General features: G+C 64.3%; 2 protein-coding genes across 3 annotated transcripts; both read left to right on the top strand.

Moving 5' to 3' along the window:
• Nucleotides 1-5,056: 5,056 nt before the first annotated feature.
• SCRT1 (scratch family transcriptional repressor 1) lies at nucleotides 5,057-8,086 on the top strand. The gene is made up of 2 exons (XM_035011115.1): nucleotides 5,057-5,171; nucleotides 7,149-8,086. The coding sequence occupies exons 1-2, from the start codon at nucleotides 5,057-5,059 to the stop codon at nucleotides 8,084-8,086; spliced, it is 1,053 nt and encodes a 350-aa protein (XP_034867006.1).
• A 6,196-nt stretch (nucleotides 8,087-14,282) lies between these two features.
• Nucleotides 14,283-24,084, top strand: DGAT1 (diacylglycerol O-acyltransferase 1). 2 transcript variants are annotated; one of them, XM_035012159.1, is made up of 17 exons: nucleotides 14,283-14,635; nucleotides 19,254-19,344; nucleotides 21,167-21,207; nucleotides 21,288-21,373; nucleotides 21,463-21,515; nucleotides 21,699-21,804; nucleotides 21,954-22,073; nucleotides 22,177-22,251; nucleotides 22,346-22,449; nucleotides 22,548-22,586; nucleotides 22,719-22,760; nucleotides 22,843-22,887; nucleotides 22,968-23,080; nucleotides 23,160-23,225; nucleotides 23,307-23,394; nucleotides 23,482-23,544; nucleotides 23,645-24,084. In XM_035012159.1, the coding sequence occupies exons 1-17, from the start codon at nucleotides 14,433-14,435 to the stop codon at nucleotides 23,798-23,800; spliced, it is 1,491 nt and encodes a 496-aa protein (XP_034868050.1). In that variant the 5' UTR covers nucleotides 14,283-14,432; the 3' UTR covers nucleotides 23,801-24,084. The 2 variants fall into 2 exon arrangements, with proteins under 2 accessions (XP_034868050.1, XP_034868051.1); XM_035012160.1 differs by having other exon boundaries at nucleotides 14,287-14,635; nucleotides 19,257-19,344; nucleotides 23,645-24,040.
• Nucleotides 24,085-25,469: the final 1,385 nt, after the last annotated feature.

Raw genomic sequence — 25,469 nt, 5'->3', positions numbered from 1 at the left:
GCTATTCTATAATCAGAATATTAATCCATTGTTATATAAATATTTTCTACTACTTTGATATTTGCTCTTTGTTTTTCCTTGTCTTTTTCAAGCAGACATTTTTAGTTGCCTCGTGGTCTCACTTCTTCCCTGTAGCTCCAAAGCTCCTGCCCCAGCAGGGACCTGTTCTGCCTCATGCCGCTGTCCTCATGAGCCTCACCCAGTACACATCGCCTGTTTTGGAGTCCAGCCGGTCACCAGCAACCCCCCCCACCAACAACCTCAGCCCTGTTGCTGGGCCCTCACTTTCCCTTGGGAACCCCAGCTCCCCTCTGCCCTGCTCCCTTCCCACCAGCCTTCTCTGGGGGCTGCTTTTTCTCTCCCCAGCTCAGCTCCCTGGCCTGGAAGGGAGTACCCACCTGCCCTGTTCCTCACTGTGGCCCGCAGCCCCTTCCCCACTCCTCTTTGCAGGAGTCCCAGCTGACACCAGCCATCCGCTGTGCCCACCACCAACACCAGCCCTTGCTGTGGGCATCGCCCCATTGCTGCGCCAGGTCTGAATTCCTGGTGGTCTCAATTTCCTGTGACCACCCTTCAACTCCCTGCTCCTCAGTCTTGACCTCTTCTTCCTGCCAATGACCTCGTCCTCTGCCCCAGTTATGCCCTTGACCCTGTCACCATCTGTAACTGTCCCCCTTTACCCCCACTCTAGCATTTTCTCTCAACACCCCATTCTCAGATCATCACCTACTCCCCAGCTCAGTCCTGAAGATGCTGACCCCAGCACTCCGGAGCCCCCACACTGTCATGCCCTTACCCCTTCCTCACTCCATTTAGATTCCACAATCATTGTCACCTCTCCCTTGCATACCCTCTGGGCTCAGATGCCCCTTTCAGAAGCTCACCTGGCAAAAGCCCAAACCTGGATGAACCCAACCACTCTGCTTATCCCCACTGGCTTCCCTGCTGCTCCTCAAAAATATACATTCCTATCTCCTCTGGAATAGAGGCTAAAGCCCACAACTGTCTCCCAGGTCTGGCCTCTGCCCCCTCCTGCTCTCATGATCCAAGCTATCACCTGGTCTACTCATCTTTCTGGTTAGTATCTGTGTCCTGGGCTGGCCATGGGCTCTAGAAGCAGGTGGGGAGTGACTATTATGAGCTGTGAGTCTCACCTCACATTTGGGAAACAGAATGAGCAGATCATGGGTAGCCCACTATGCACACAGGATCCCAGCTGGCTTTCAGGAAAACACCCCATCCCATTCTACCGAAGAGAAGGCTGAGGAGGGGGGTGTTGGGGTACCAAGGAGCCAGGCCAAAAGAGGCTCCTAGCTAGGGTGGGATCCTGGTAAGCCGGGGGGGGGGGGGATCCAGAAGGAGGAGTGGACCCTCTAGGCTAGGTTAGACTGGATTGGAGTCCTACTAGAGTGGAGGGGGGTGAGAAGGTGACCACAGGCCCCAGGAGTGAGCACACACAGGGATCCTGGCTCTGCTGGGGGCAGGTTGCTGGGGACATAATTCAGTGAGTCTTCCCTTTAAAGCCTGGCCTTTCAGCAACATGGGACCTGCTCAGGGCTGGAGGTGGCACGCCCAGAAGCAGAGGGAGATAGAGGGACATAGAACCAACACTGCATCCCCTCATCCCAGCTGGGTAAGAGGCTGGGCCCAGCTGCAACATGAACCAGGACAGAGGAAACAGTTTCTGAGGACCAGAGGCTCTATGGGGGCAGGGTGGACAGACCAACTCCCTGGGTGCTAAGGCCCTGAGGATTGGAGTAACCCTCAACTGGCTGAGTCCTCTGGGAGCCAAAGCATACTTGTCTCTCACCTTGTCCTCTCCTGCAACAAAGCCTTCCCACCAGGCCTCCAGCCCTCAGTGGGAGAGATTCAGGGTGGCCTCCGGTGGAAGACAGCTGAAACTTTCCAAAAGCATGAGAATCACCATCTCATGAGAATCACCGTCTCCTAGCTGGACCCCAGGACGGGCGCAGCGACCTTGGGATGCCGGCGGGGGCAAGAGGGGTGCTGGAAAGGAGGCGGGGTGAGGAGGCCCAAGTAATTGAGACTGGGCCGCATGTGTGTTCTGCACCCCGGCCACTGCGGACTGATGGCCAAGGCCTGTGCCCACCTGCCCCTCCCCGCCAGGCGCCCCGAGGGGCTGCGGACTCCACCTGAGCGAGCCCGATCAAGGGCCGCCCGAATAGTCCCCTCGGGAGCACCCGGCCGTGGGACACATGTGTCTGTGCCCTGACGCCTTGTCCATCAAGAGGGTTGGGAGCCAAGGGGGCGGGGAACTTGACAGAGAGAAGCAGGGACGTGAACAGCGAACCAGGGGATGGAGGGACGGGAGGATGGTTGGAGGAACAGAAAAATGACCGAAGAGGTGAAGGGGGCGGACAGAGGACGTGAACAAGAGGACGGGTAGCCGAGTGGAAGAATGAGGGAAGGGGCCAGGGAAACACGAGCATAAGGATAGAGTGACTGGGAGTAGAGGAGGGGACAGGGATGAAGTCAGAGAGGAGACAGGGGCGGGTTGTCCGGGAGGAGGTGTGGGGGGGTGGTGGCGCTTGGGAAGGGCCTGCGCCGGGCACGTCCAGCCCGCGCCCGGAGGGTTTGCCCGGTAATTAGGCCTCGGTCCAGATGGGCCCCCAGTCCCGCAATCAAAATGCTAATTGGCCCCGCGCCTCCGTCTGCGCCTCGGCCGGGCCCTCCTGGGAGGGAGCAGGGACTACAGGCTTGCCCGAGGGGGGGTCCCCGTCCCCGCCCCCACTTCAGGCCTCGCCGGCTGCGGCTCGGCGATAAGGGGGCGGCGACGCCCCGCCCCCGCCCCTCGGGAACGCCTGCCACGCAAGATGAATATGCAGCCGCGGCCGTGGCCAATGCCACAAAGCGGGCCTGTGGTCTCCGCCGCGTCCCCCGCGCGGGGCCAGCTTGCTCACACCCACACTCGCCCGCCTCCAGGGCCGAGGTGCGGGAGGAAGCGGGGCGCGGGGCAGGCGGCGGCGCGGCTCCGAGCTCAGCACTCCCGGCACGCCCCCGCACGCACGCTCCCGGAGCGGCCCGCCCGCCGCGCGCTCCCGGCCGGAGTCCGCGGTCCCGCCGTGCCGCCCTGCACAAGGTCACTGCGTGTAGCGACGGGTGCGCGCGCGCCCCCACCTTGCACGCGCTCCGGGCTCGGCCGCGCCCGGACACTCCCCCGAGCCACCCCTGCGACCTTGGTCTTCAGTGACAGCGGGCCGCGCGGAGGCGCGCTCTGAGCGTGGACTCCCGAACCACCCGACGCAGGCGAGGGAGGGGACAATGGCAGCTCCGGAACCTAATTGAGGACATATGTCCCCGCGCGCGGCCATTGTGCGGCCTGGAGCCCCCGACAGCCCCGCGCCCGGCCATTGGCGGCTGGGCCTGACGTCATGGGGGCTGCAAACTCGGGGCGGGCGGCCGCGGGAAGGGTTATCCGCCTGGTTGCGGGGCCGCCGCGGGGAGCTGCAGCCGCGCGGAAGGGTGTAAAACCACCAGTGAAGTCGAATTTCTAGAGCAAGGGCATGGCAGCCCCTCTCCCCCTTCACAGCCCGTTCGCTGCGTCGCCGCTGCGCTCGACATCCGCCCCTTGGGAAAGAGGCGGGGGGGTGGTGTGGGGGGTGGAAGGAGACCTCTCCAGCGGGCACGGGGTCAGCCCGGGTGACCGAGTGGCAGGGAGACACTGCGGCACGGGGAGCGCGCCGCGCTTCCACACTGCGCTTTCGCTGCCTCAGCATTCGCTCCTTCGCCTCCCGCCTCCCCCACCCGTCCCCTAAGATCCCTAGCCTCCATACCCGATAGCTAGGCAGGCTGGACCAGACTGGGATCCGCCCTGCGTTCTTCCCCACAAGATCCCAAGTCTGGGGCTCATGAGTCCCAGGCCTGTTTCCACTTCTCCCCCGCACGCACGACAATGCCGCAGACCTCTGGGCCTCCATTCCCGAAGCTGCTCGGGGGAAATCCACACATGCGGGGGCCGCGGCATCCCCAAGACCCCTCCCAGGAGACCCCGGCCGGGCCCGGCCCAGCGCAGCCATTTCCGCCGGCCTCTCCTCCCTCCCCTCCCTCCCCCTCCCTCAGCTTCTGGGCTTTAAAAGCCAGAGGCTGGGCCCGGCCGCAGGCAGAGGCGGCCGCGGGCGCAGGAGGCTGGGCCCAGGAGCTGTCCGAGCGCTGAGCCCCGCCCCCGGAGCCCCCGTCCCTCCCTCTCTCCTTCCCTCGGCCCGCCCTCCCTGCGCACCCCTCCCCCCGAGGACCCCCGCCCCCCGCTCGCCGCCGCCGCCGCCGCCGCCGCTCGCTCCGGCTGCAGAACAATAAAGCAAGCCTCCTAGAGACCCCCGCCGAGGACCCCCGCCTGGCGGCCAAGCACCCGCGGCCCGCCCCTCGCCGCCCGCCGCGGCTGAGCGCGCCGGGTCGCTGGCCGAGGTGCTGGCCGGGCCGGCGCTGGCCGCGGTGCTGAAGCTGCTGGCGCTCCCGCCGCCGCCGCCGCCGCCGCCGCCGCCGCGTTCTCTGGGCCCGGCGCCTCCACCCTCAGGGGCATGGGGGGTCGCTGACTGAGGCTCCGCCGCGGCGGTGGGGGGGGAGGGGAAGGGGGCCGCGGAGCCGGGCCAGCCCTGCACCCACTCGCAGCCTCCGGGCCCGGGACGGAGCCGCTCCCCCTTCCCCACCCCCCACCCCCCGGCCTCCTCCCCCGCCTGTCCAGGGGCGGCACTGCGGGCTGGGAAGCCGGGACCAGAGGAGGGAAGGAAAGAAGGAAGGAAGGAAGGAAGAAAAGAAGGAAGGAAGGAAGGAAGAGAAGAGAAGACAAGAGAAGAGGAGAAGAGAAAAGAAAAGAAGAGAAGGAAAAGAGGAGGAATCCAGAGGAGCAGAGGAGGAAACGCAGGGCAGGCAGGCAGGCAGGCAGGCAGGAGGACGGTACTCCAGCGGCAGCATCCAAAGGCCAGAGTGGGGACCCGTGCTGCCTCCGCCGCTCCTCGGATGGTGACGGGGCCCCGCCGCGGCCGCAGCCCCCCCGCGCCCCGGCTCCGCAGGCCCGCAGCGCCGGTGCCCCGCAGGAATCATGCCCAGATCCTTCCTGGTCAAGAAGGTCAAACTTGACACGTTCTCCTCGGCGGACCTCGAGAGCTCCTACGGGCGCGCCCGCAGCGACCTCGGAGTGCGACTGCACGAGAAAGGTGCGAGCTGGGCTGAGGCTGGGGACAGCAAGGGGCCCAGGACAATGCTGGAAGGGGTAGAGGACCAGAGTATGGGGATGGAAGGGCCGGGGGCCTCAGGAAATAGACCCGAGGGAACCAGAACCAGAGGGAGACAGTGGCTGAAGCTGGACTGTGGAGGAAGGTGGGGAGAGGGGAACGCAGAGGCAGGCCAAAACAGGGCCAAGGCCGGGCAGGGAGAGTGTCAATGCAGGAGAGAAGGTGGGGAGCAAGGATCCGAAACAGGAAGTACCTGAAGGTACACACGGACCCACACCCTGGCTATGCGTATGGACACTTGCTGATATGACAGGACCTGCTATGCATGCAGACCTACACCCAGAAACCTGGGCCTTCCTGAGTATCAACCTCTCTTTCTTGGCTAGGGTCAGCAGAGTGCTGTGAGTTCCAGGGAGTAGGCATGGGTCCAGTGGGGGCCGCCACCTGTCAGGACTAGGGTACCAGCAGAGGGGCAGCAGTATTTCCCCTGCAACCAAAATAGGGAGGAGGATGTGGGCACGAGGGCTCTAAGTAGGGAGGTCCCAAGTGCTGGAATTAGGGGGAGGCTCTTTGTGTAAGGGTGCCCAAGTTCAAGGACAACTGTTAGCATGCAGGCAGGAGGACTGGGAGTGCCAGCAGCGTGGGGTGTCGGAACAAGTGTGACCTGAGCCTGTGTGAGCCGAGCCTGTGTGTGAGCCTGTGTGCGCCCATGTGACTGCGTGTGGCCATGTGACTGTGTGCGCTTGTGTGTGACCCTGTATGAGTGTGTGCCTGCCTGTGTGCCACTACATGGGACCATGTGACTCTGAGGCCGCTGTGCACCCATGTGACTGGTGACCCTGGCTGAGTGTGTCCAGGGTGGCTGCATGTGTGACCCTGCATGAGTAGGTGGTATGCTGGGATCAGCGAGCAGCCCACCCTGGGAGGACACTCCAGGGCTGATGGTGGCTGGGAAGCTGGGTGTAACCCTGAACAAGCCAGAGGCCGCATCATGTGGTGCATGCATTTGTGACTCTGAGGTTGTGAGATCCATCTTGTACCTTGAGAACAACTGCAGTTACCGGCATTAATGATGCTGCCTGCCAGCAGCTTGTCCAGTGAAGGTGTCCCCTGGTGGGTGCCCTGGCACTCTCCAACGCAGCGACTCCCTGGTCGCCGGTCCTGAGGCTTGGGAAGGCCCTTACAAAGGGTTAGGGCCTGGGGGAAGAGGACTATGTGGAACAAGGTAGGACCCAAGGGTACAGGATGAACGAAAGGAGTCAGGGAAGAGGCAGAGTGGATGGAGGAAGATAGGGCTGGAGCAGGAAGGGGGTCAAGTCCAGTGAGTAGTGGAAGACCTGGGAGGGAAGAAGGAGGTGCTAGAGAGGGTAGGAGGGGCTGCCGGAGGGAGAAGTCTTCAGGGCTTGTTGGGGGGCCTAGGGGACCAAGGAGGGGCAGCATCAAGCCTGGACACGAGTTCTAGGTGTCGAGGGGAAGAGCAGGTGGGAACCCCGAGAGGCAGAAGCGACGGGGTCCCTCGGTGGGCGGTCCCGGCTTTGTGCGCTGCGGGTCCGCAGTGTGTTGCATAATCAGGGAAAACTGCTGAAGTGGGGAGAACCCGAGGGGGAGGAGGGGTGGAGGAAGAAGGGCGAGGGAAGCGCCGCCCCTCCCCCCTGACCTTGAGGCTCCGCGGAAGGGGGGCAGCCGCGCCCGAGGATGCGCCTCTTTCCTCCCCCTGCGAGGGTGGGGCGGGCGGCGGGGGCGGAGCCGAGGCCCGGCCCAGTCTCATCTGTCCTCTCTTCTCTTCCCCTCCCCACCTCCTCCATCCTCCTTGCCCCGCGGTCCCCCGGCCCCTTCTCCTTTGTCCTTTTTCTTGTTCCCTCCTTCCCGGACCCCGTGTTTCCCGCCGCCTTCCCGTGTGTATCTCGCCCGCTGGCCGGTTCCCCCTCCCTCTGTCTGTCTGTCCACCTCGGCCCTCAGGATACCTCAACGACTACGCGGGGCCCGCCTCCGTCTACGATGGCGATGCCGAGGCGGCCTTGCTCAAAGGGCCGTCCCCAGAGCCCATGTACGCTGCGGCCGTGCGTGGAGAACTGGGCCCGGCGGCCGCGGGCTCGGCACCGCCTCCTACCCCGCGCCCAGAGCTGGCCACAGCCGCGGGCGGCTACATCAACGGCGACGCCGCCGTCAGCGAGGGCTACGCGGCTGACGCTTTCTTCATCACCGACGGGCGCTCGCGCCGTAAGGCCGCCAACGCCGCCGCTCCCTCCACGGCCTCTGCCGCAGCTGCCGACTGCGACGGCGGAGGCGGGGCCGGGGCGGGTGCGCGCGGCGCGGGGTCGGGGGCCGGGGGCCGGGGCGGCGCGCGCGCGGGGGTGAGCGCGGAGGCGCGCGCGGGGCCCGGGGCTGGGGGCGCAGGGGGCCGGCACGCTTGCGGCGAGTGCGGGAAAACGTACGCCACGTCGTCGAACCTGAGCCGCCACAAGCAGACGCACCGCAGCCTGGACAGTCAGCTGGCGCGGCGCTGCCCGACGTGCGGCAAGGTGTACGTGTCCATGCCGGCCATGGCCATGCACCTGCTCACGCACGACCTGCGCCACAAATGCGGCGTGTGCGGCAAGGCCTTCTCGAGGCCCTGGCTGCTGCAAGGCCACATGCGCTCCCATACAGGCGAGAAGCCCTTCGGCTGCGCGCATTGCGGCAAGGCCTTCGCCGACCGCTCCAACCTGCGCGCGCACATGCAGACGCACTCGGCCTTCAAGCACTTCCAGTGCAAGCGCTGCAAGAAGAGCTTCGCGCTCAAGTCCTATCTCAACAAGCACTACGAGTCTGCATGCTTCAAGGGCGGCGCTGGCGGCGGGGGCCCCGCGGCCCAGGCGCCCGCCGCTTCGCCGCGGCTCAGTCCTGTGCAGGCCTAGGGCGGCGGTACGTCCGCCAGCCCAGCCGGGTCGGCTCTCAGCAATACGGGCCCCCAGGGAAGTCTCCGCCAGCGCCCGGGCGGAGGGGCCGGAGGGCGGGCCCCACCTCACAGCAATAGAGGGAGGGGGCCCGGCCCCGCCCCGCCCGCCAGGGGCCTTGTCGGCCCCTTCAAGCAATAGGGTCCTGAGGGGAGACCCACCCCGAACCCCCTCCCTTCCCCTCCAGGGTGCCCCAGGCTTTTTCCCAGCAATAGGGTCGAGGAGACCCAGAACCGAACCTCATCTCCGAGTTAGGTCTCTGAAGACGGGGGTGGGGTGAGGTGGGGAGCACCCCCCTCCTCCCTCCTCTGCGCCCCTGGATAGCGTCGCAGAGACTCAGGTCTTCCCCACCCCTTTCCCAAGCCTTCCAAGGGCCAGGCCTGCGGCCTAGATGTCCAGGGAGCAGACAGGGGGAGGAGCAGGAGGGAGGGTCCTGCAGAGGCGTCCCTACTCCTCAGTCTTCGCTGAACCCCAGGAGTGATAGACGCGTTGGGGATCGGGGAGAGAGGCGGACGGCGGCACCCCTCTCCCTTGGGTTCTTTCTGGGGCCTCAGTCCAAGCCGCTCTCCCACCCTCGCCTCGCATCCTCTGCCAAATCCGAATTCTTCCAGCCCAGCTTCCCGGGCTCTGTCCTTCATAACGAATAATAATGACGCATATCGAATCGCATGGACTTATCCGACCTCCTCCGACCCCACTCCCGCCCTGCCCCGGGGCTCCCTCCCTCGTTCCCGGGCATTCGGTGTTGGAGGACGGATCCTGGGGCCCGGCAGGCAAGCCTGGGCACGGCCCATTACACACCTCTCTGTATTCGCTTTGCGGGTAAAGCCCCCTGGGGGGGTTGCGGATGCGTCGGGTTTCTTTCTTTCTGTATTTGTACGTTTTATTTATGAACGGATTGCACTCGGGTCGGGGAAGGGGCGCTGAGGCCCCCATCCTTCCCGCCGACGCCGGGGGCTTGGGATGTCCGGGATCATTTTCCCCGCCCCTGAACCCCGCCCCTACCTGGGCCCCACCCTCGAGCCCCAGGCCCCGCCCCCACTCTGTTGCCAACTTTCGCCCGTCTATGCCAAAGCCTCGGCGGCGACCCCGCCCCAAGGGCCCGCCCCATTGGCCGCCGCCTTTGTGACGTCACTGCATGCAGCCCCAACCCTCCTCCCGTCCCTTCCCGGGGCTGCCCGCTCCCTCTCCCTCTAGTTAGTCCGATGCCGACTATAGAGCAATAATGCGCACTGCATGCGAAGCTGCCGCCGCCTCTAGAGTTACTGAGAATCAGGTATCCCCCTGCCCTATCCACCCCATAGGCCCCTAGATCAGGGACATTGCGCGGGGCCGGACGCGCAGACTTTCTTCCCCTCCTCCTCCCTACCCCCCCACGGCAGAGCCCTGCGGGTGTAATGGTTCCAGGGGCCGGGGCGGGGTGGTTGCCCCCAAGACCCCTCCTTCAGTCATCCATCACCCAGCGACTGTTCATTGGGCACTTATGTGCCGGGCCCGCTGCAGAGTCGGCCAGGGATGCAGCGACCTGCAAGGGGTGCATGTTCGCAACAGGGGTCCATCAGGTTTGGGTGGGCCAAGGAGAGCTGCATATGCAGAGAAAGGCCTGGTCCCTAGACCCAACCCTGCATCCCCCTTACCTCTTCCCGCCCCAGCCCGGGTCCAGTGCTGGGTGCAGTTGGGCTCTACCCATTGACTTGCACCTGGTGTTCTCAGCTCAGGTGGCACAGACCCAGGGCCCCAAGGCCCAGCACGACCAGGGCCACCCATACCGACTCTCAGTCCTTCCATCTTCTGGCCACCTGGGCTCTGCTGTGTGGGGCCAGGGCCCCAGGCCAGACAAAAGGTGCACGCTGGAGTGTATGACCTGGTCAGCCCCATCCCAGTGGGCCCCAAGCTGCTACCTAGCTGCACCTGCAGGAGCGGACTGAGGGCTCAGCACAGCAGGGCCCATATTCCAAGTCCTCTGTACCACAACTCGGAGTCCACACAGCTCCCAAGCTGGGGCCTGCCCTCCTGTGCTGGGGACACCCGCATGCACACGCACACACAGGCGCCCCACCCTACCCCGATACGCCTGTCTACCTACCTAAGGAGAAGGCCAGAGGGCCATGGGCCGGCCAGGGTCTCCCGCTTCTCCCTACACCCCGCCGCCGTGGAAAGCCATGGGCCCCCTCCCGCCCCCATAACTAAGCAGCACAATAACCGACTTAGCGAATTCAGGTAGAAGGAACGTTTAGGTAGCACCTATTTTGTACTGATTCTACGAGTAGGGCCCGAGATGCGGGGGCCCTCGGGTGGGGGTTGCGGCCGCCGGCCTGCCCCGCCCCCACCCCCGCCTGCGCCCCGCCGCCTTGTACATACTCCCACCCGGAACAGGCCGGGATTTTTACTCGGGCCGCGCCCCTCTTCCGCCCCCGTTTGGGGCTGGGCCGGCCGGACAGACGGACGGACGGACAGACCTCCTTCCTAAGCACAATAGCACCAGCTCCCCGGAGCGCCGCACCTCCACAAGGAGAATAAATGCCACTCTTGATAGAACTTGGAGTGTCGGGTTGATGTATCCAGTGCTGGGCCCATGCCACAGGGGGCGCTGGGATGTCCGGGGGTTGTCTTCCCAGTCCTGCTGCATCCCAGAGGCAAGACTGTGCAGGCGCAGCGCTGGGAATGGCAGCCTGCCCATGCAGCCCTGGGGTCGGGTCACAGGCTTTGTGCAGAGTGCACCAGTGTCCTTTTTCGCAGAGGGCTATCTTCGTCCTCCCAGAAGGGCCAGCTTGGCAGGCCAAGCCGTGGGAGAAATCCCCTGAAGGCAAAACAGTTGGCATTTGTCCTGTGGCAGGTTCATCTGCTCTGGGCCAGGAACTGAGGGAGCTAAGGGTCTCCAGCCTGAAGTCAGACCCAGCCCAGAAGAGATCTAGAGTCACCAGAAGTAGGTACAGCAGGGCCTGCAGACCTACGGCCTACTCTCCCTGTAGGGGCTCCTGCTGCCCCTAGGGCCTGACAGCCACCAACAAGCCCTCCTCATGCCAGTGGAGGAAAGGGGGACAGCAGAGGGTGCAAGGTCTAGCCCCTTACTGCTGTGTGCTGCCCACACCCTGACCCCCCCACCCCCCACCCCCACTGTCTGAGGAGGCCTCCAAGGACAGCTGACCTATGCTGGTTCCGGGGAGGTGCCACCCAGGGGACAAGAGAGGCTTCCACAGCCACCCACAGCCCTTGAGTTCTAGACAGGATGAATCAAATTGAGATGAGGGGCGGGACTGTGCTAGTTAGGGACAGCCCAAGGACAGGGACCCCCTGCCCCAGCAATGCCTTCTGATACCCAGGTAGGCAGGCATAAGCTGAGAGGCCCAAAGTCTTTGGAGACATGTAGTCAAACTAAGTCATCCCAGAGCCAGCTGTCTGAACCCTGGCAGGAGATAGGCCTGCCCAGAGTGAAAGTACCTGCTATTGGGAGAGGTCAGTGTCCAGCTCCTCATGCCCAGGGATCCTTGACTTTCACTGTCCCCAGGCTGGGGTAGGCTTTATAGCCCAATTTGCATATGAAGAATCAGCCTCAGGGAGAACAGCTTATCCAAGGCCTGCCTTGGACACAAGCCCTTCCCCAATACCCCACCCACCCTACACCTGCAGTCACACCTGAGTGAGGAATGCTCATTCCTTCCCAGCTTCGGGGTCTAGACTGGCTGTCTCTGCTTCTCCAGGACCCTGAGGGGCAATGGGGTGGAAGGATGGAATCTGCCTCCCTGAGGCCTGGAACGGGTTCAACCCTCAGTCTCCACAGATTTCCATGGACAGGACTTTGCATCCCAGAGAACGGGCAGTGCAGACTGCTGACCACCCTGTCCCATGTCTACCAGTTGGCCAGACCCTTCACAGGCCTCAGTGGCCTTCCTGTGGCACCTCAGCCACAGGCTGAGCTTCTAAGCTCTGAACCTCTTCCAGCCAGGCCTGCAAGTCTCCTGGCCTCTAGTCCCCTAATCAGTTGCTTCCCCTGGCAGGGAAATCCCCACTGAGCTTTCTTCGATAACCCCTCTTGTACACCTTTGTCACCAAAAGCAACCCCACCTACCTTGACCTTTCCCCTCTCCCCTGGTGCCCTCGGCCTCATTTTCCCCTGGACCCTGAGGTAACTGGCGCTGCCGGCGCGTTCTACAGCTCCTGCGCTGACCCTCTCCCAATCCCAAAGACCCGGCCCGCCCACTCTCTCCCACAGGCCTCCCTCCCTCCAGGCCCCGCCCCCGCCGGTACTGAGGCTCTTCCTTATTGGTGCTCTCACAGCCCGTGCCTGCCTATTAACTCGCTGTCCTGTTCTCCTCGCGCTCCGCTCCAGTGCGCTGGACTGGTCCTCTCCGGTGATCCCTCTTCCACTCTGGTAGCTTCACTCCTGCTGTCACTTGCCAGCCAAAGGCTTGGAGCCGGACGTGGACGCAGGCAGCCCCTTCCAAAATGACTCTTCACCCTTTATTGACTACTGACTCAGCCTCTCCAGGCCTACTGGGAGCCTGAGTCATCAATCTTCTCTGACAGCCTGGGTGGGCCCTGTAGTTCTTGGCTCTGTATTGGAAGGATGGCACAGCCAGAAGGCACGCGTGGGCGCGCGTGGCAGAGCTCCCAGGGCTCATTCCTACGCTCCAGGCTCCCGAGAGGACCCTCTCCTTTGTTCACCCTCCCTTGGGATCAGTATTCAGAAAGGCCTCGCCCTGCCTGGCCCAGGCCAGCCAGTGAACAGGCGCAAGTTCTGAAAGACTGGATAGGAGACGAGGATGAGCCTGACTCACCGAGGTCGGGCTGTGTAGGCATGCGGGAGGGGCTCTCCTGCCCAGTCAGGGCAGCCCCTTTGGCAGGTTACTCAAAGACACCTGCCAGGTAGCCCCAGCCTGCCAGGTAGGGATGACAGGCTGGTTACCAGTCCCAGATGACCTAGTGGCAACGGGAATGTGTCACCAGGGGGCCCAGGCACTGTGGTGAAGGCGGTGGAACAGGGGTGAGCCCAGCGGGAAGGCGGTGGCCAGTCCACACGGAGAGGTCGCTAACCTCAGGCTGAAACTCTCGGTTTCTTTGCTGCTGGAGAGGTACTCTTCTTGGCCTTGATCACCTTAGGAGTGAATGGCTAATGGGTTTTGCTGCTGGGTAAACCCGTCCTGAGCCCCCAGTGAACCCTCGCACCCGGAAATCCTGGATGTTCACACTCCATGCCCCATGCAAAGATGAGTGTCAAGCTAAGGTGGGAGGCGCACTAGCCCGCTTGCGGGCTGCACGGTGTGGTCGTGCAATGATACGGAAGCCGCTGGGTCCCCGCGATCCGGCACCCCAGGCTCCCGCACCCTGGCAAAACTAGCCCGGGTGGACACAAGGGAGGCCCAGCAAGTCTTGCGGACGTGGGCGGAAGGGGAGGCGGGTGGCCAGGGCGTGGCCACTCGGGGATGGGAGTTAGGGGCTACGCCTTCCCTATCCCCGCAGGGCACTTCGACCGGGAGTCAGTGGGCAGGGCGGGCGTCCCAGGGACGCGGGGCCGGAGGCCTTTCTCCTGCTCCATCTTTTGGTCTGGCGCTTGTGTGAACACGCTAAGCCGTGGAAAAGCAGGTGCTTCTGCGGTGGTAACTAGAGGGTCGCGGAGCTCAAGTGAGCCCCGACGTGCGCTCGGGAGCCAACACGCTGGGTGGTGGGCGAGGCGAGTCCCCACGGACACGGCTCCTGGGCCGGACGCTAACGCAAGAGGCACTTCGTAAATAATCTGCACCCCATACTCCGAGCCTGGCTGAGCAATGGCGAAACCCTGTGTTTACAGAGTGGTACGAGAAGCAGGGAAGCGTCGGGGGAGGCGCGCCGCTGCCAGGAAGCCCGGCAAGCTCCGTAGAGACGCTGAGGCCCGCGGAGAGGGAGGTCCGTCACGGGCCGGACGGCCGCAGCCCCACCCCCGGGCGCGCCGGACGGCCGCGGCTCCCAGGGTGCCCCGCGCGGGGCGACCACGACTCCCAGCGTGCTGCGCGCGGGGCGACCGCGGCTCCCAGCGTGCCCCGCGCGGGGCGACCACGACTCCCAGGGTGCCTCGCGCGCCCGCGGACTACAAATGGGCGCGCGCCCCGGCGGCTGGCCAGTCAGGGGCTCGCAGAGCAACGCGACCGCGGTCCCCGGGCTGCCTGGAGGGCGCGCGCTGATTGGCGGCCCGGGCCGGCGCGCGGGCTACGGCGTCCGGCAGGGGGCGGCGGCGGCGGTTGGCTGAGGGTCTGGAGGCGGGGCCGCGGGCCTTGAGTGCTGCGAGCCCGGCGGGCCACGACTCTGCCGGGACGGGGTGGGGGTTGAGGCCATGGGCGACCGCGGCGGCGCGGGCGGCTCCCGGCGCCGGAGGACGGGCTCACGGCCCTCGAGCCAGGGCGGCGGCGGGCCCGCGGAAGAGGAGGTGCGGGCCGTGGGCCCCGGGGGAGACGCGCCGGCGCCGCCGCCGGCCCCGGCCCCCGACAAGGACGAGAACAGAGACTCCGACGTGGGCAGCGGCCCCTGGGATCTGAGGTAGCGAGACGCCTCACCCCGAACGTCTGACCCCTGCCCGGGACCCTCCCCAGTTCCCCGGGCATGACCGCAGCAGCGCGGGCTCCGAGTCTGGGAGCCTGGCTCCCGGACTTGGCGTGGACAGGTGTGCCCGCAGGGCCCCTGCGGGGGAACTGAGGCATGGGCGTGGAGAGTCAGCGGCCAAGGTCACCCACGTGGGGGCGGAGGGGCCGGCGGCAGCCCAGCTTCCAGAGCCCGCGACCCCTCCACATGCCCGCAGGCGGGTCCTCAGGCTCTTCCTCAGGGTGACCCGGGCCCCTGGCCCCTATGCACGAGTTTTCTCTGTCTGCAAGGAGCTAGGGGGGATCGGGTGCTTCGTGACTAAGGGGGGCTCTCCTGAGGGTGACTTCCCAGGCGCCGTGGCCCTCCTGGGGAGGCAAGGCGCAGGAGGCTGGGACTGCCTGAGGGACGGGCCAGGGCAGTGTGAGCGTCTCTCTTGTCCCTGCAGCCTCTCCCCAGAGTGATTTTCGTGGGGGTCCCTCCCTCACCCGGAGCTTGGCTGGCCTGGGGCCCTGCCTCCGTTACCAGAACGGGTGTCTTCTTGCAAGGACAGAGTTGGGTCCTGCATGGGACTCTCACCCCCTGGTTAGGGTGCAGGCGAAGGGCCACCCTGTTTAGCCGAAGGACTGCCAGGAAGGAGTTGGGAGCAAGTCTGGCTGGTGGGGAGGACCTGGAAGGCCGGGGTACTGGCTCCCTCCTTCAAGCCAGCTGCAAGTGATCCCTTTGCCACATCCAGCCTCCCCCTCCCACGTCTGGCCTTCATTCTAGCCCAGGTGTCCTGGGGGATGTTGGTTTTGGAAGTGCCTTTGGGGCTAGGGGTTATCGAGGAGGAAGTGGGCAATTGGTCAGTCTGCTGGCAAGGATTTGCTCTCTCAGTAAACGAGAACAGAGGCTTTCTTCACTGTGGTGAGAGGGTGGGTGAGGGTAGCTGGGGTCCTTGCCCTTGGGGTGCTCACAGTCCACCTGGAGATAAGATAATCTCAGCACTGAGCAGGCTGAGCAAAGGTCAGGAGTTTGTGAAGGCACTGTGGCAGAGGAGGGTGGTTTTACTGAGGGGGTGCTTGCTTCCTGTGGGCCTGGGGCGGTGCTGAGGGAGGCTACAAAGGACAGGAGGGCCTTAGAGTCCCCTCTGCTGCCATCCAGGAGGCAGGGGCACGGCTAGCATGATCTCCTGCAAAGGTGGCAGGAGTTGGTGTCCTTTTGTGTAAGACGGGGGTGCTGGCTTTGGGCCATGTTGCCACTCTGGGATAGGCAGTCACTTCCCTGCCCTGCCAGGGCCTGGTGTCCAGAAGCCTCGTCCACGCTCCTGATAGTTGGGCCGAGTGAATGGCAGCCCCGTCTGCCCAACCTCAAAGTCTGGGCCCCCTGGGAAGAGGAGCAGGAGATGTCATGGACGGGCCTGCCCCGGGGGCTGGAGGGGACCTGGCAATTACGGCTCCCTCCTAGTCTCCAGGTCATGCAGGCTCTGTGTGCTTGTTCCTCACACCCCAAGGTCGGAGGGCCCAGCGGGGCTGACAGAGTCAGGCCTTGCTCTGGCTGCCTCCTGGGATTTGGCCCCTGTGCTTCTCCTCCTTGTCCACCTCCTCTCACCTGTCTCCCTTTCCCTTCTGTTTGTTGTCTTTCCTTTTTTTTTTTTATTAAGATTTTTAATTTATTTATTTCACAGAATGAGAGAGCAGGAGAACACAAGCAGTGGGAGTGGCAGAGGGAGAGGGAGAAGCAGCCCGCCCCCTGACCTCTGCCGAGTAGGGAGCCTGATGCAGGGCTTGATCCCAGCACCCTGGGATCATGACCTTGAGCCGAAGGCAGACGCTTAACTGACTGAGCCACCCAGGCGTCCCATGCTTGTTGCCTTTCCTTTCCCCATTCCTCCTTGCTCCCTGGGCTCCAGGCCTCCTCCCCTCCCTATACTTCCTGCTCACCTTGGCCTGGGCAGGTGGGTCAGGCTCTGGGTGTGAACTCATTTCTTCCAGCTCATGGCAAGGTGTGGCTGTGGGGCAGGAAGGAGGGGGCACCGTACACAGTGCCCCGTGCGTGGGACATCTGGCCTTTGGTTCATGGGCACTCCAGGCAGGGCCTTCTGGTTGCAGGGCTCCCCTAGGGTGTTTGTTCCTGGAATGTCCTGTTTCTTCCTCTTCAGCAGGGCCTGGGGATGTGGAGAGCCCACCTCATCACCTTGTATCCCAGGGGTCAACCCAGAGGCTGGGTGAAGGAAGTGCTGAGGAGGTGGCAGCTGGAAGGACAGCTGCCACTCTGTCCCCTCTTTGCTCTGTTTGGCCCTGGAGCTGGGCCATGTGGTCCCCAGGTGTGATCCACACTTGGGAGCTGTGCCCCTGGGCAAGCTTTAAACTTCGGCAAGCCTTAGTTTCCCCTTGCACCTACCTCCCAAAACGGATGTGAGGGTTGAATAAGGTGACACATGTGATGAGTTACAGTGACCCTGCTGGTTGGGTGGACCTGGGGAGCATGTGTGGGGCCGCTAGAGGTGTGGGGGGCCCTGGTAGTGGGGGAGAGGGTGGCTCAGGTGGTAGCTCTGGGTACTGTGGCCAGGTCCTGCCTGTCTGCCCTCTGGTCCGCTGCCGACTGTACTGGCAAGGCTGGACCTTGTGGGTTTTGGTGGACGGTGGGCTTCCTTCCCTGAGTCTCTGCTGCCTGGGGTCGGGGATGGTCAGGAGCCCTGTGGAGGGACCCAGGGAGTGGCTGTGGGCAGGTTGGGGAAGGCCTTGAGAGCCTGACAGCGGGGATCTGAAATTTTTATGATGTTGTTTGGTGTCCGATTTGGAAAACAGTACCCACTCCCCACCCCTGTTTTCATCATAGAGATTGCCGGAAATAAAACCAGCGTGGTCTTCTTGGTGACAAGGGGTCACATTGATGTGAAACGTTTGCTGGATGGATGTTAATGTGCAGATGGGGGTGGCGGGTTGTGTCACAGGGTGGCCCTGGGATGGTTCCAGTGCAAGTGAATGGGCTCAAACTTGGCAGAAGGGCTGGGGGGCCCCGTCTAGTGGACAAGCCCAGCGACCGTCCTCTCTGGGGAGTGGGGCCTTGGACTTCTGCTTGCCTCGCAGAAAGGCAGGTGCGGGGTCTCAGGAAGAAGAGGGGCTCGGGTGGTCTCACTGCAAGGCCCAGGACAGACCGGGAAGGTGGATATAAGGAGGCCTGTGACCAGGAGAGGCTGGTGGGCCAGGTGTAGTGCAGACCTTGCCTCTGCCTGGGCTACAGACCGCTGAGTAGCATCTCAGCCTGCCCAGCCCCTCACTTCCTGGTGTTGACCCCAGCCATAGGAAGACTTGCCATGGAGGCAGGATCAGCCCTGAGAGGACATCTGTGCCCCTGCGTACTCATCCGAGTCTACTTCTCCTGCCTGGGGTCCTCAAGAGGTGGAGATGTGTCCACAGGAGGGAAGGGGAGGCCCTGGCCTCATGTCTTACAAAACTGGAGGCCTTGCTCAATGCTGTGTGGGGCTTCTGGTGGCATGGCATCTGGGGTAGGGTGGGGCAGGCTGAGTGAGCCAGGAGCTGGGTTTGGGCCTTGCCCCAGCTGTACTGTGGCCCTTTCACTACCTCTGTGTCACCCTGAGGACCAGGCGGGGATGTGAGGGTCTGCTTATGTTTCCCCTACCCCATTAGTAGTGGGAACTCTGCTGCTTCTGCAGGAGAGCTCCTTGCCATCAGGCCCCTGGCCCCTGGGTGGGCTCTTCTTGGCCCCCTTAGCCTGGACAGGAATACAGTACTGACCCTGTGGTTGAACTGGGACAGGTTATACTTTTTCAGAAACAGTTGGAGGCTATGCAGATGTATGAGGGCCCCTGTCCCCAGGAAGGTGCATGTGAGTCCAGTGCTCAGCTGGCTCTTGGCCTGGGGCCCGCCCTGTGCACACTCAGACCTGCACGGGCCAAATCTAGGGAGGAGGTTGTTTGAGGTGGGGGCCCCTCAGTGCGCTGGGCAGTAGGATGGGCTGACTGAGCAAGGCAGATTCAGCCCCTGCCCCCACCTCTGTACAGAATTGCCTGGTGGGTCTTGAGATCCCTGGAGTGGACTCTTCCTGTGGGCCCATTACCACTCTGTAGCCATCGAGCATGGTGGCAGCCAGAGGCCTCTGGGGAGTGAGGATGGGCTCTTGGCCTGGGGTGCTCCAGCTCCGTGTCGCCCTGGGGTAGGCAGGGCCAGCTGTCCTGCTCCTGTTTGTGGCATGACTCTGCCTGCTGCCTGGAAGGGCAGGCTTCTGGGTGGTCCTGAGAGCTTGGCCCTGCCTGGCCCCTCTGTGATCGTGAATGGGGAGGAGGGTTTGTGGGCAGAAGAGAGGGCTGGGGGTGCGTGGACCGTCCTGCCGGGCTAGGATGTACCAGAGTTGCTCCGAGGGAGGGGCTGGGGTCTGCTCTGCCCTGGGCCCTGGGGCCCAAGGCTGGCTCCTGAGGGGCTGGACTTGGCTGGGCTCTTGGGTGTCTGCAGGCCCCCAACCTGCCCCTGGGCTTGGAGGAGTGCAGTGTTCTCACAGCCCGGGGGACTGGAGCAGGGCTGGCCTGGTAGGGGGGCCTCAGCTGCTGCCTGCTTCTGAGAGTGTGTCTCCCGCCCAGCAGGTGCCACCGCCTACAAGACTCTTTGTTCAGCTCTGACAGTGGCTTTAGCAACTATCGTGGGATCCTGAATTGGTGTGTGGTGATGCTGGTGAGTAGGGGCCTTGGGCTGGTGGGGGGAGATGGTGGTGGTGGTCTCCGCACAGGCCACACGTTCAGCTCTCGTCCCTGTTGAATCGCAGAGGCAGCAGGTGTGAGTGGTCTTGGGGGTCCAAAAAGAGCTGCTTCTGCTGTTCTGAATGGCCCTTGTGGGTATGGAGCCCCTGGCAGGCCTGGCCTGGGGGGAGAGGGGTAAGCGGATGGCTCTTGGGCTCAGCCTGGCAGCTTCAGGCCCTGACTCTGAAGGCACCCAGCCTCTCTCCCTCAGCCTTGGTCCTAGGTGCCCCCCAGGGAGGGATTAGACAGAGCCCTTGCCTCCGCCTCACCGTGTGGCCTGGTTCCTGCTGGCCCCTTGTGGGGGTGGGGCCAGCAGTCCTGGCCCAGAAGCAGCTGGAGTCCAGGGCTCAAAGGGGCAGCCCGCAGGGTGGGGCAGGGCGCAAGGGCCTGTCTGGGCCCAGCCCCCACCACTCAGGCTGATGTGGCCAGAGGCCTTTGACCCTTGCTCTGACATCACCACCTCTGTTTCGGGTGTGGTTCCTCTGGTTGCCCATGTGGAAAGGGCTCCAGGTACACCCATGTCCTCCCTGCCCATGGGCCCAGGAGGCTCTCCGCCAAGGGGCAATGCAGTCTGGTGGGTGGGAGGCTGGCTGGGCAAGGGGACAGTGGGCCAGACACCTGCCTGACCCTCAGGAGGTGTGTCCTTGGCCTCTGGAGGCCATTCCTGGCCTGGGGTGGGTTTGTAGAGGCAGTCATGGGGGGTGGGCCCTTGGCAGCTCGGGTAGCACTGCTTGTTCCCTGCAACCCTTCGAGCCCGCCTGGCCCTTTGGTACAGCCCCAAAACCTCTCCCCTGCTTCCGGTGCCTCTACCACCCCTTTGCTGAAGGAGATGTGCATCCCATGTTTGGGGCTGCTTGCTGTGTTCCCTGTATGGCTTGGGCCTTGAGGTGGGCATTGCCCACTAGCAGCCCCAGCTCCTACCTGCTTGCTGTGGGCTTTCAGGACAGGCCACCAGGTGTGGTGACGGCACATCTGTGCTGGGCAGGCCAGGCTGGTGGCTGGGGGAGGGCAGGGCCCCTGTGTCTCTCAGCTTGTCACCTCCTTGTGAAGCCTTCCCTGACCACTGAGGTAAGGGATCCCACCAGTCCCCTGGCCAGCATCACTATTCCACAGAATCTACCACAAGCCCTGGTCAGGGCCTGAGTTCGGTGCACTCGGCAGGGTCTGTGCATTATGGGATGGAGTAGGAGACCCTCATACCTGCAGAGGGAACCCATTCCCCAACCCCAGGACAGAGCCAGGAGCCCATCTTGATGGGGGTTCTGTCCTTGGAAGCTGCTTTGGGGCCATGTGCCTGGGCTTGGAGTGCTATAGGATAGCGGAAGAGGGGCAGAGGCGTGAGTCCCAAGTGGCACTCGGGGTTCAGCTGCCTAGCCCCTGAGGACTCTGGTCAGCTTCTTCTCCCCAACCCCTGGGTGTGGCTGCCCCCGGCACTGCAAGGACATCCTTGGGCCTGGGGGCCCTTACCAGCTGCTGCAGATACTGGTATCTGGTGTTGGGGTCGATTCCCTCTCGTTGGGGTGACGGGGGCATCGCTGAAGGACTTCCTGTCCTGCACTAATGTGGGGTGAGGTGGGTTGAAAGTCTTGGAGCTTGGTGTGCAGGTCAGACAGGACTGGGCTCACAGGATGCAGGTTTCTGTCCAGACCCAGGGCTCTTGCCCCTACAGGTGCTGAGAGGAGCTGGGTGGGGGGGCGGGGGGGCGGGGCACCCTGTGGCCAGGGCTAATGGGGCTGTGCCCTTCCTCTCTCTTGCAGATCTTGAGCAATGCACGGTTATTTTTAGAAAACCTCATCAAGTGAGTGTCTTCCCCAGGGCCTTGGCCCCGCCCCTGAGGCCCCACCCCACCTGCTCAGGCCCTCATCCCCCGATCCCCAGGTACGGCATCCTGGTGGACCCCATCCAGGTGGTGTCCCTGTTCCTGAAGGACCCCTACAGCTGGCCTGCCCTGTGTCTAGTTATTGGTGAGCTGGGAGCCAAGGAAGGCCTCGGGTGGAGACGGGACAGGGCTTGACCGGGGCCTGAACCTGCCCTATGACACTTACATCCTCAGTGGCCAATGTCTTTGCTGTGGCTGCGTTCCAGGTGGAGAAGCGCCTGGCGGCGGTAAGCAGCGCCCTCCCGCCCCCCGCCCTGCCCAGAGACGTGCTCTCCTCACGGGGCCTGTGTGTCGTGCTGTGTGTAGCTCTCCTGGGAGGGGCTGTGCCCCGGCCCGTGGCCCTTCCCCAGGGAGACCCTTTGCCGAGGGAGTGGGGGCACTGGCTGAGCACTCTGCCCCCCCCCCCCCAGGGTGCCCTGACGGAGCAGGCCGGGCTGCTGCTGCATGTGGTCAACCTGGCCACCATTCTCTGCTTCCCGGCGGCCGTGGCCTTGCTGCTTGAGTCCATCACTCCAGGTGTGCCCCTTCCTTCATCCCACCCTGTCCCAGCCCGTCTCGGGCCCGCAGGAGAGGCCCAGGCCCACCCCCCGCAGGGGCGGTGCCTGCGCTGTGGCTCTCGCATGGCGGTGTGGGAGGGCTGTGGCCTGAGCCTGCCTCTCCTGCAGTGGGCTCCGTGCTGGCTCTGATGGTGTACACCATCCTCTTCCTCAAGCTCGTCTCCTACCGGGATGTCAACTTGTGGTGCCGAGAGCGAAGGGCCAAGGCCAAGGCCAAGGCGAAGGCCGGTGAGGGGCTGCCCGGGGCTGGGGCCTCAGAGCTCATGCCACCCGATACTGGGCCAGACCTGGGCCGCAGCAAGGCCTCACCCACCCCCCTGCTTGCTTGTAGCTTCTGCAGGTAAGAAGGCCAACGGGGGAGCTGCCCAGCACACTGTGAGCTACCCAGACAACCTGACCTACCGTGGTGAGGACCCTGCCCGGGACTTGGCTGAAGGACAGCAGGGGAGGGACAGCACGGGCCAGGCCTCGCCAGTGCAAGCCCCACCCTTCTGTTCCAGATCTGTACTACTTCCTCTTGGCCCCAACTCTGTGCTACGAGCTCAACTTTCCCCGCTCTCCCCGCATCCGAAAGCGCTTCCTGCTGCGGCGGCTCCTTGAGATGGTGAGGATGGAGGCTGGCAGTGGGGACGGGGCAGGGGTTGGGGGGGCTGCCGGGTCCTGGGGGGTGCTCAGCCTGCTACTCTCTGCTTCCTCCCTCAGCTGTTTTTGACTCAGCTCCAGGTGGGGCTCATCCAGCAGGTACGCTGGGCCGGGCGGGGCTGGGGGCGGGGCTGGGGGCGGGGCCGGGGCGGGGCTGGGGGCGGGGAGCGCAGTGCGGCCCGGGAGCTGGGAGCTGGGAGCTGACAGCTGACGCGGTGCCCTCCTCTACAGTGGATGGTTCCCACCATCCAGAACTCCATGAAGCCTTTCAAGGTGAGTGGTGGGGTTCTCCCGTGCTGGGGTGGACGGCAGGTGGGGTGCAGCTCAGGGAGGCAGCTGAGCTCTGTCTCCGCAGGATATGGATTACTCACGCATCATTGAGCGCCTCCTGAAGCTGGCGGTGAGCAGCGTGGGCGGCTGGGGCGGGGCGTGGGCCGGTGGGTGGGGTGTCCTGCGAACTGGTACCTGCCCCCCCCACAGGTCCCCAATCACCTCATCTGGCTCATCTTCTTCTACTGGTTCTTCCACTCCTGCATGAACGCCGTGGCGGAGCTCATGCAGTTTGGAGACCGGGAGTTCTACCGGGACTGGTGGTGGGTGGCCTTGGGCGTGGAGCTGGGGGCTGGGCTGCACCCTGGTGCAAGCCGGTCACTCGCCGCTCTCGACCCCCAGGAACTCTGAGTCTGTCACCTACTTCTGGCAGAACTGGAACATCCCCGTGCACAAGTGGTGCCTCAGGTGGGCGGGGGCGAGGTACAGTGGGCGGGCAGCTTCCCGTGTGGACCCAGGCCCCCGTCCCACGGCCCCCTCCCTCCACAGACACTTCTACAAGCCCATGCTTCGACGGGGCAGCAGCAAGTGGGTGGCCAGTACGGGGGTGTTCTTCGCCTCGGCTTTCTTCCACGAGGTGAGTGCTCCGTGGGCACGACCTGCCTCGTCTCGAGGGCGGGTGCGGCCCGCCGAGATGGCTGACGCCCCATCCCTCCCGTTGCAGTACCTGGTGAGCATCCCTCTGCACATGTTCCGCCTCTGGGCCTTCACAGGCATGATGGCTCAGGTGAGCGTGCCCCCCGCCCCCGCCTCTCCCCCAGGCCCTGGGCGCGGCCAGCCCTCGGGTCACGCGTTGTGGCCGGCTGACTGTGGCCTCCTGTCTCCAGATCCCCCTGGCCTGGATAGTGAGCCGCTTCTTCCAGGGTAACTACGGCAACGCAGCCGTGTGGCTGACGCTTATCATCGGGCAGCCGGTGGCCGTGCTCATGTACGTCCACGACTACTACGTGCTCAACTATGAGGCCCCCGTGGCAGGGGCCTGAGCTGCTCCGAGGCTGGGCCTCCCTGCCACCTCCCGTCACCTCACTGCCCACGAGCCCGCCCCACCTGTGCGCTGGGGAGGGGGCTTGGCTGTCCGTTGTCTCCTCCCAGCCCCGGAAAGCTTCTCCGCCCCCATGGGGCTCCTTCCTGCCCTGCTCAGGGACGGCAGACCAGGCACAGGCCAGTGTCCCGGAACCTGTGCCGATCCTGCCCAGGGGGAGGGGATCAATAAAGTGCTGTCCGGAGTGGCTGCCCTCAGCCTGCTGGGGTCGTCGGGTGCTAGTGGTGCTCTCGGAAGGGGGATCTGAGTCCCACTGGCCTTCCGGTGCCTGTTACCTTCGGGTGCTGTGTCCTGGCGGGGGGGGGGGGGGGGCGGGCGATTCCTCCCCGCCGCACTGTCTCTGCATCACAGGAGGCAACCTCCACGGCCCAGCAAGGCCCAGCTGCCCTTGTCAACCCCGTGTGTGCATGGGTCGGGTTCGGGGCGCAGTTCAGAGCTCCGGGGTCCCCGTGCCGGGGTCCTGGAACAGGGTGCCCACGGACTTCTCCGCAGGGGACCTTGGCTTGGGGCAGCGGCTGGAGCCTGGTGTGTGTAAGAGGGTCAAGAATCAGAACGAGCAGCTGGGCCGGCAGAGCTGCGTGCCTGGTGTCATGCTCGGGCCGTGGTGCTCGCAGCGGCCGAGTCCACGGACCTTGGGGTGGGGGCTCTGTGTCTCTTGGGTGAGGCAGGTGGCCAGGCCCAAACCTTGACCTGGGTCTCCCTCGTGAGCACATGCATCCATGCAGAAGCTTGAACACCAGCCCTCGGCCCTCCCTGGGACCCAGGAGGAACTCTCAGCTCCCCTCAGTTTGAGCCCTGCCCACTCGGTTTTCCTTGCATTGGGCTGGGCAGATCACACGTGCAGCCTGAGTGTGGCCCTCAGGAAGCCCTGCTCCCAGACCCTACTACCCGCCACACCAGACAAAGGTGGGGGGACAGCCCTGAGCCCCTGTTCCCACCTGACTTGGCGGGTGGGCTCTATTAGAGACCCCGAGGCCATGTGAGGCTGGACGTGGCCCGGTTAGAGACGTAGTCTGACGAGGTGGGTGTCTGAGGAGGTGCGTGGGCAGCGGCCTCGAGAGCCGTGCTGCCCCTGCCCCAGCCAGAATCTGCTCAACCCCACGTCCTCACCTCCTCTGGCTGTGCTGGAGTCGGGGGGACGGGGGCTCGCTGGGGATACCCTTTGGACCCCAGGGTGGAGGCAGCGTCTCCCTGGACCCTGCTGGGGATGGTGAGTAGTGGGTGGGCGCCAGGGGGCACGGAGCATCAGGTAGGCTGCTCTGTCCTGTCACCCCCCACCCTTCCCCTGCTCCCAAACCAGCCCAGTGCCTTGAGAATACGTGATGAGCAGGGACGCTCGGCCAGGAAGAGGCGTCTGGCATGCCCATCTGGGCTCCACCTGGTCCCCTTGTGGGGAGGTCTTTGGAAGGGTCCTCGAATAAAGGATTCTGAGCACACACGGGTCCTGTGGGGTCAGGCGCGCACGGCTATGATCCGACATCTACCTTCCCCCCACCCCCACCCCCACCCCCAAGGAGGCCATCATGGCCCAGACCTCCAGCCCCGTTCGGAGACCCACGTGCCCTGGGCCCCTCCTCACCCCGCACCCCCGCCCACCTCACCCCCTGGGG

This window comes from Mirounga leonina, unplaced genomic scaffold, assembly GCF_011800145.1.
Source record: "Mirounga leonina isolate KUSES-001 unplaced genomic scaffold, KU_Mleo_1.0 Mir_165, whole genome shotgun sequence".
Lineage (NCBI taxonomy): Eukaryota > Metazoa > Chordata > Mammalia > Carnivora > Phocidae > Mirounga > Mirounga leonina.
Note: the sequence above shows the minus strand (reverse complement) of the source record. Positions and strands in the feature narration are given on the sequence as shown.

Bases quoted from the DNA above. Each gene is read 5' to 3' on its own strand.
- DGAT1 (XM_035012159.1), top strand. From the start codon at position 14,433: ATGGGCGACCGCGGCGGCGCGGGCGGCTCCCGGCGCCGGAGGACGGGC. The intron at 19,345-21,166 runs GTGAGTAGGGGC...TCTCTCTTGCAG, and splicing joins ATTGGTGTGTGGTGATGCTG to ATCTTGAGCAATGCACGGTT. The intron at 21,805-21,953 runs GTGTGCCCCTTC...CCTCTCCTGCAG, and splicing joins GCTTGAGTCCATCACTCCAG to TGGGCTCCGTGCTGGCTCTG.
- SCRT1 (XM_035011115.1), top strand. From the start codon at position 5,057: ATGCCCAGATCCTTCCTGGTCAAGAAGGTCAAACTTGACACGTTCTCC. The intron at 5,172-7,148 runs GTGCGAGCTGGG...CTCGGCCCTCAG, and splicing joins AGTGCGACTGCACGAGAAAG to GATACCTCAACGACTACGCG.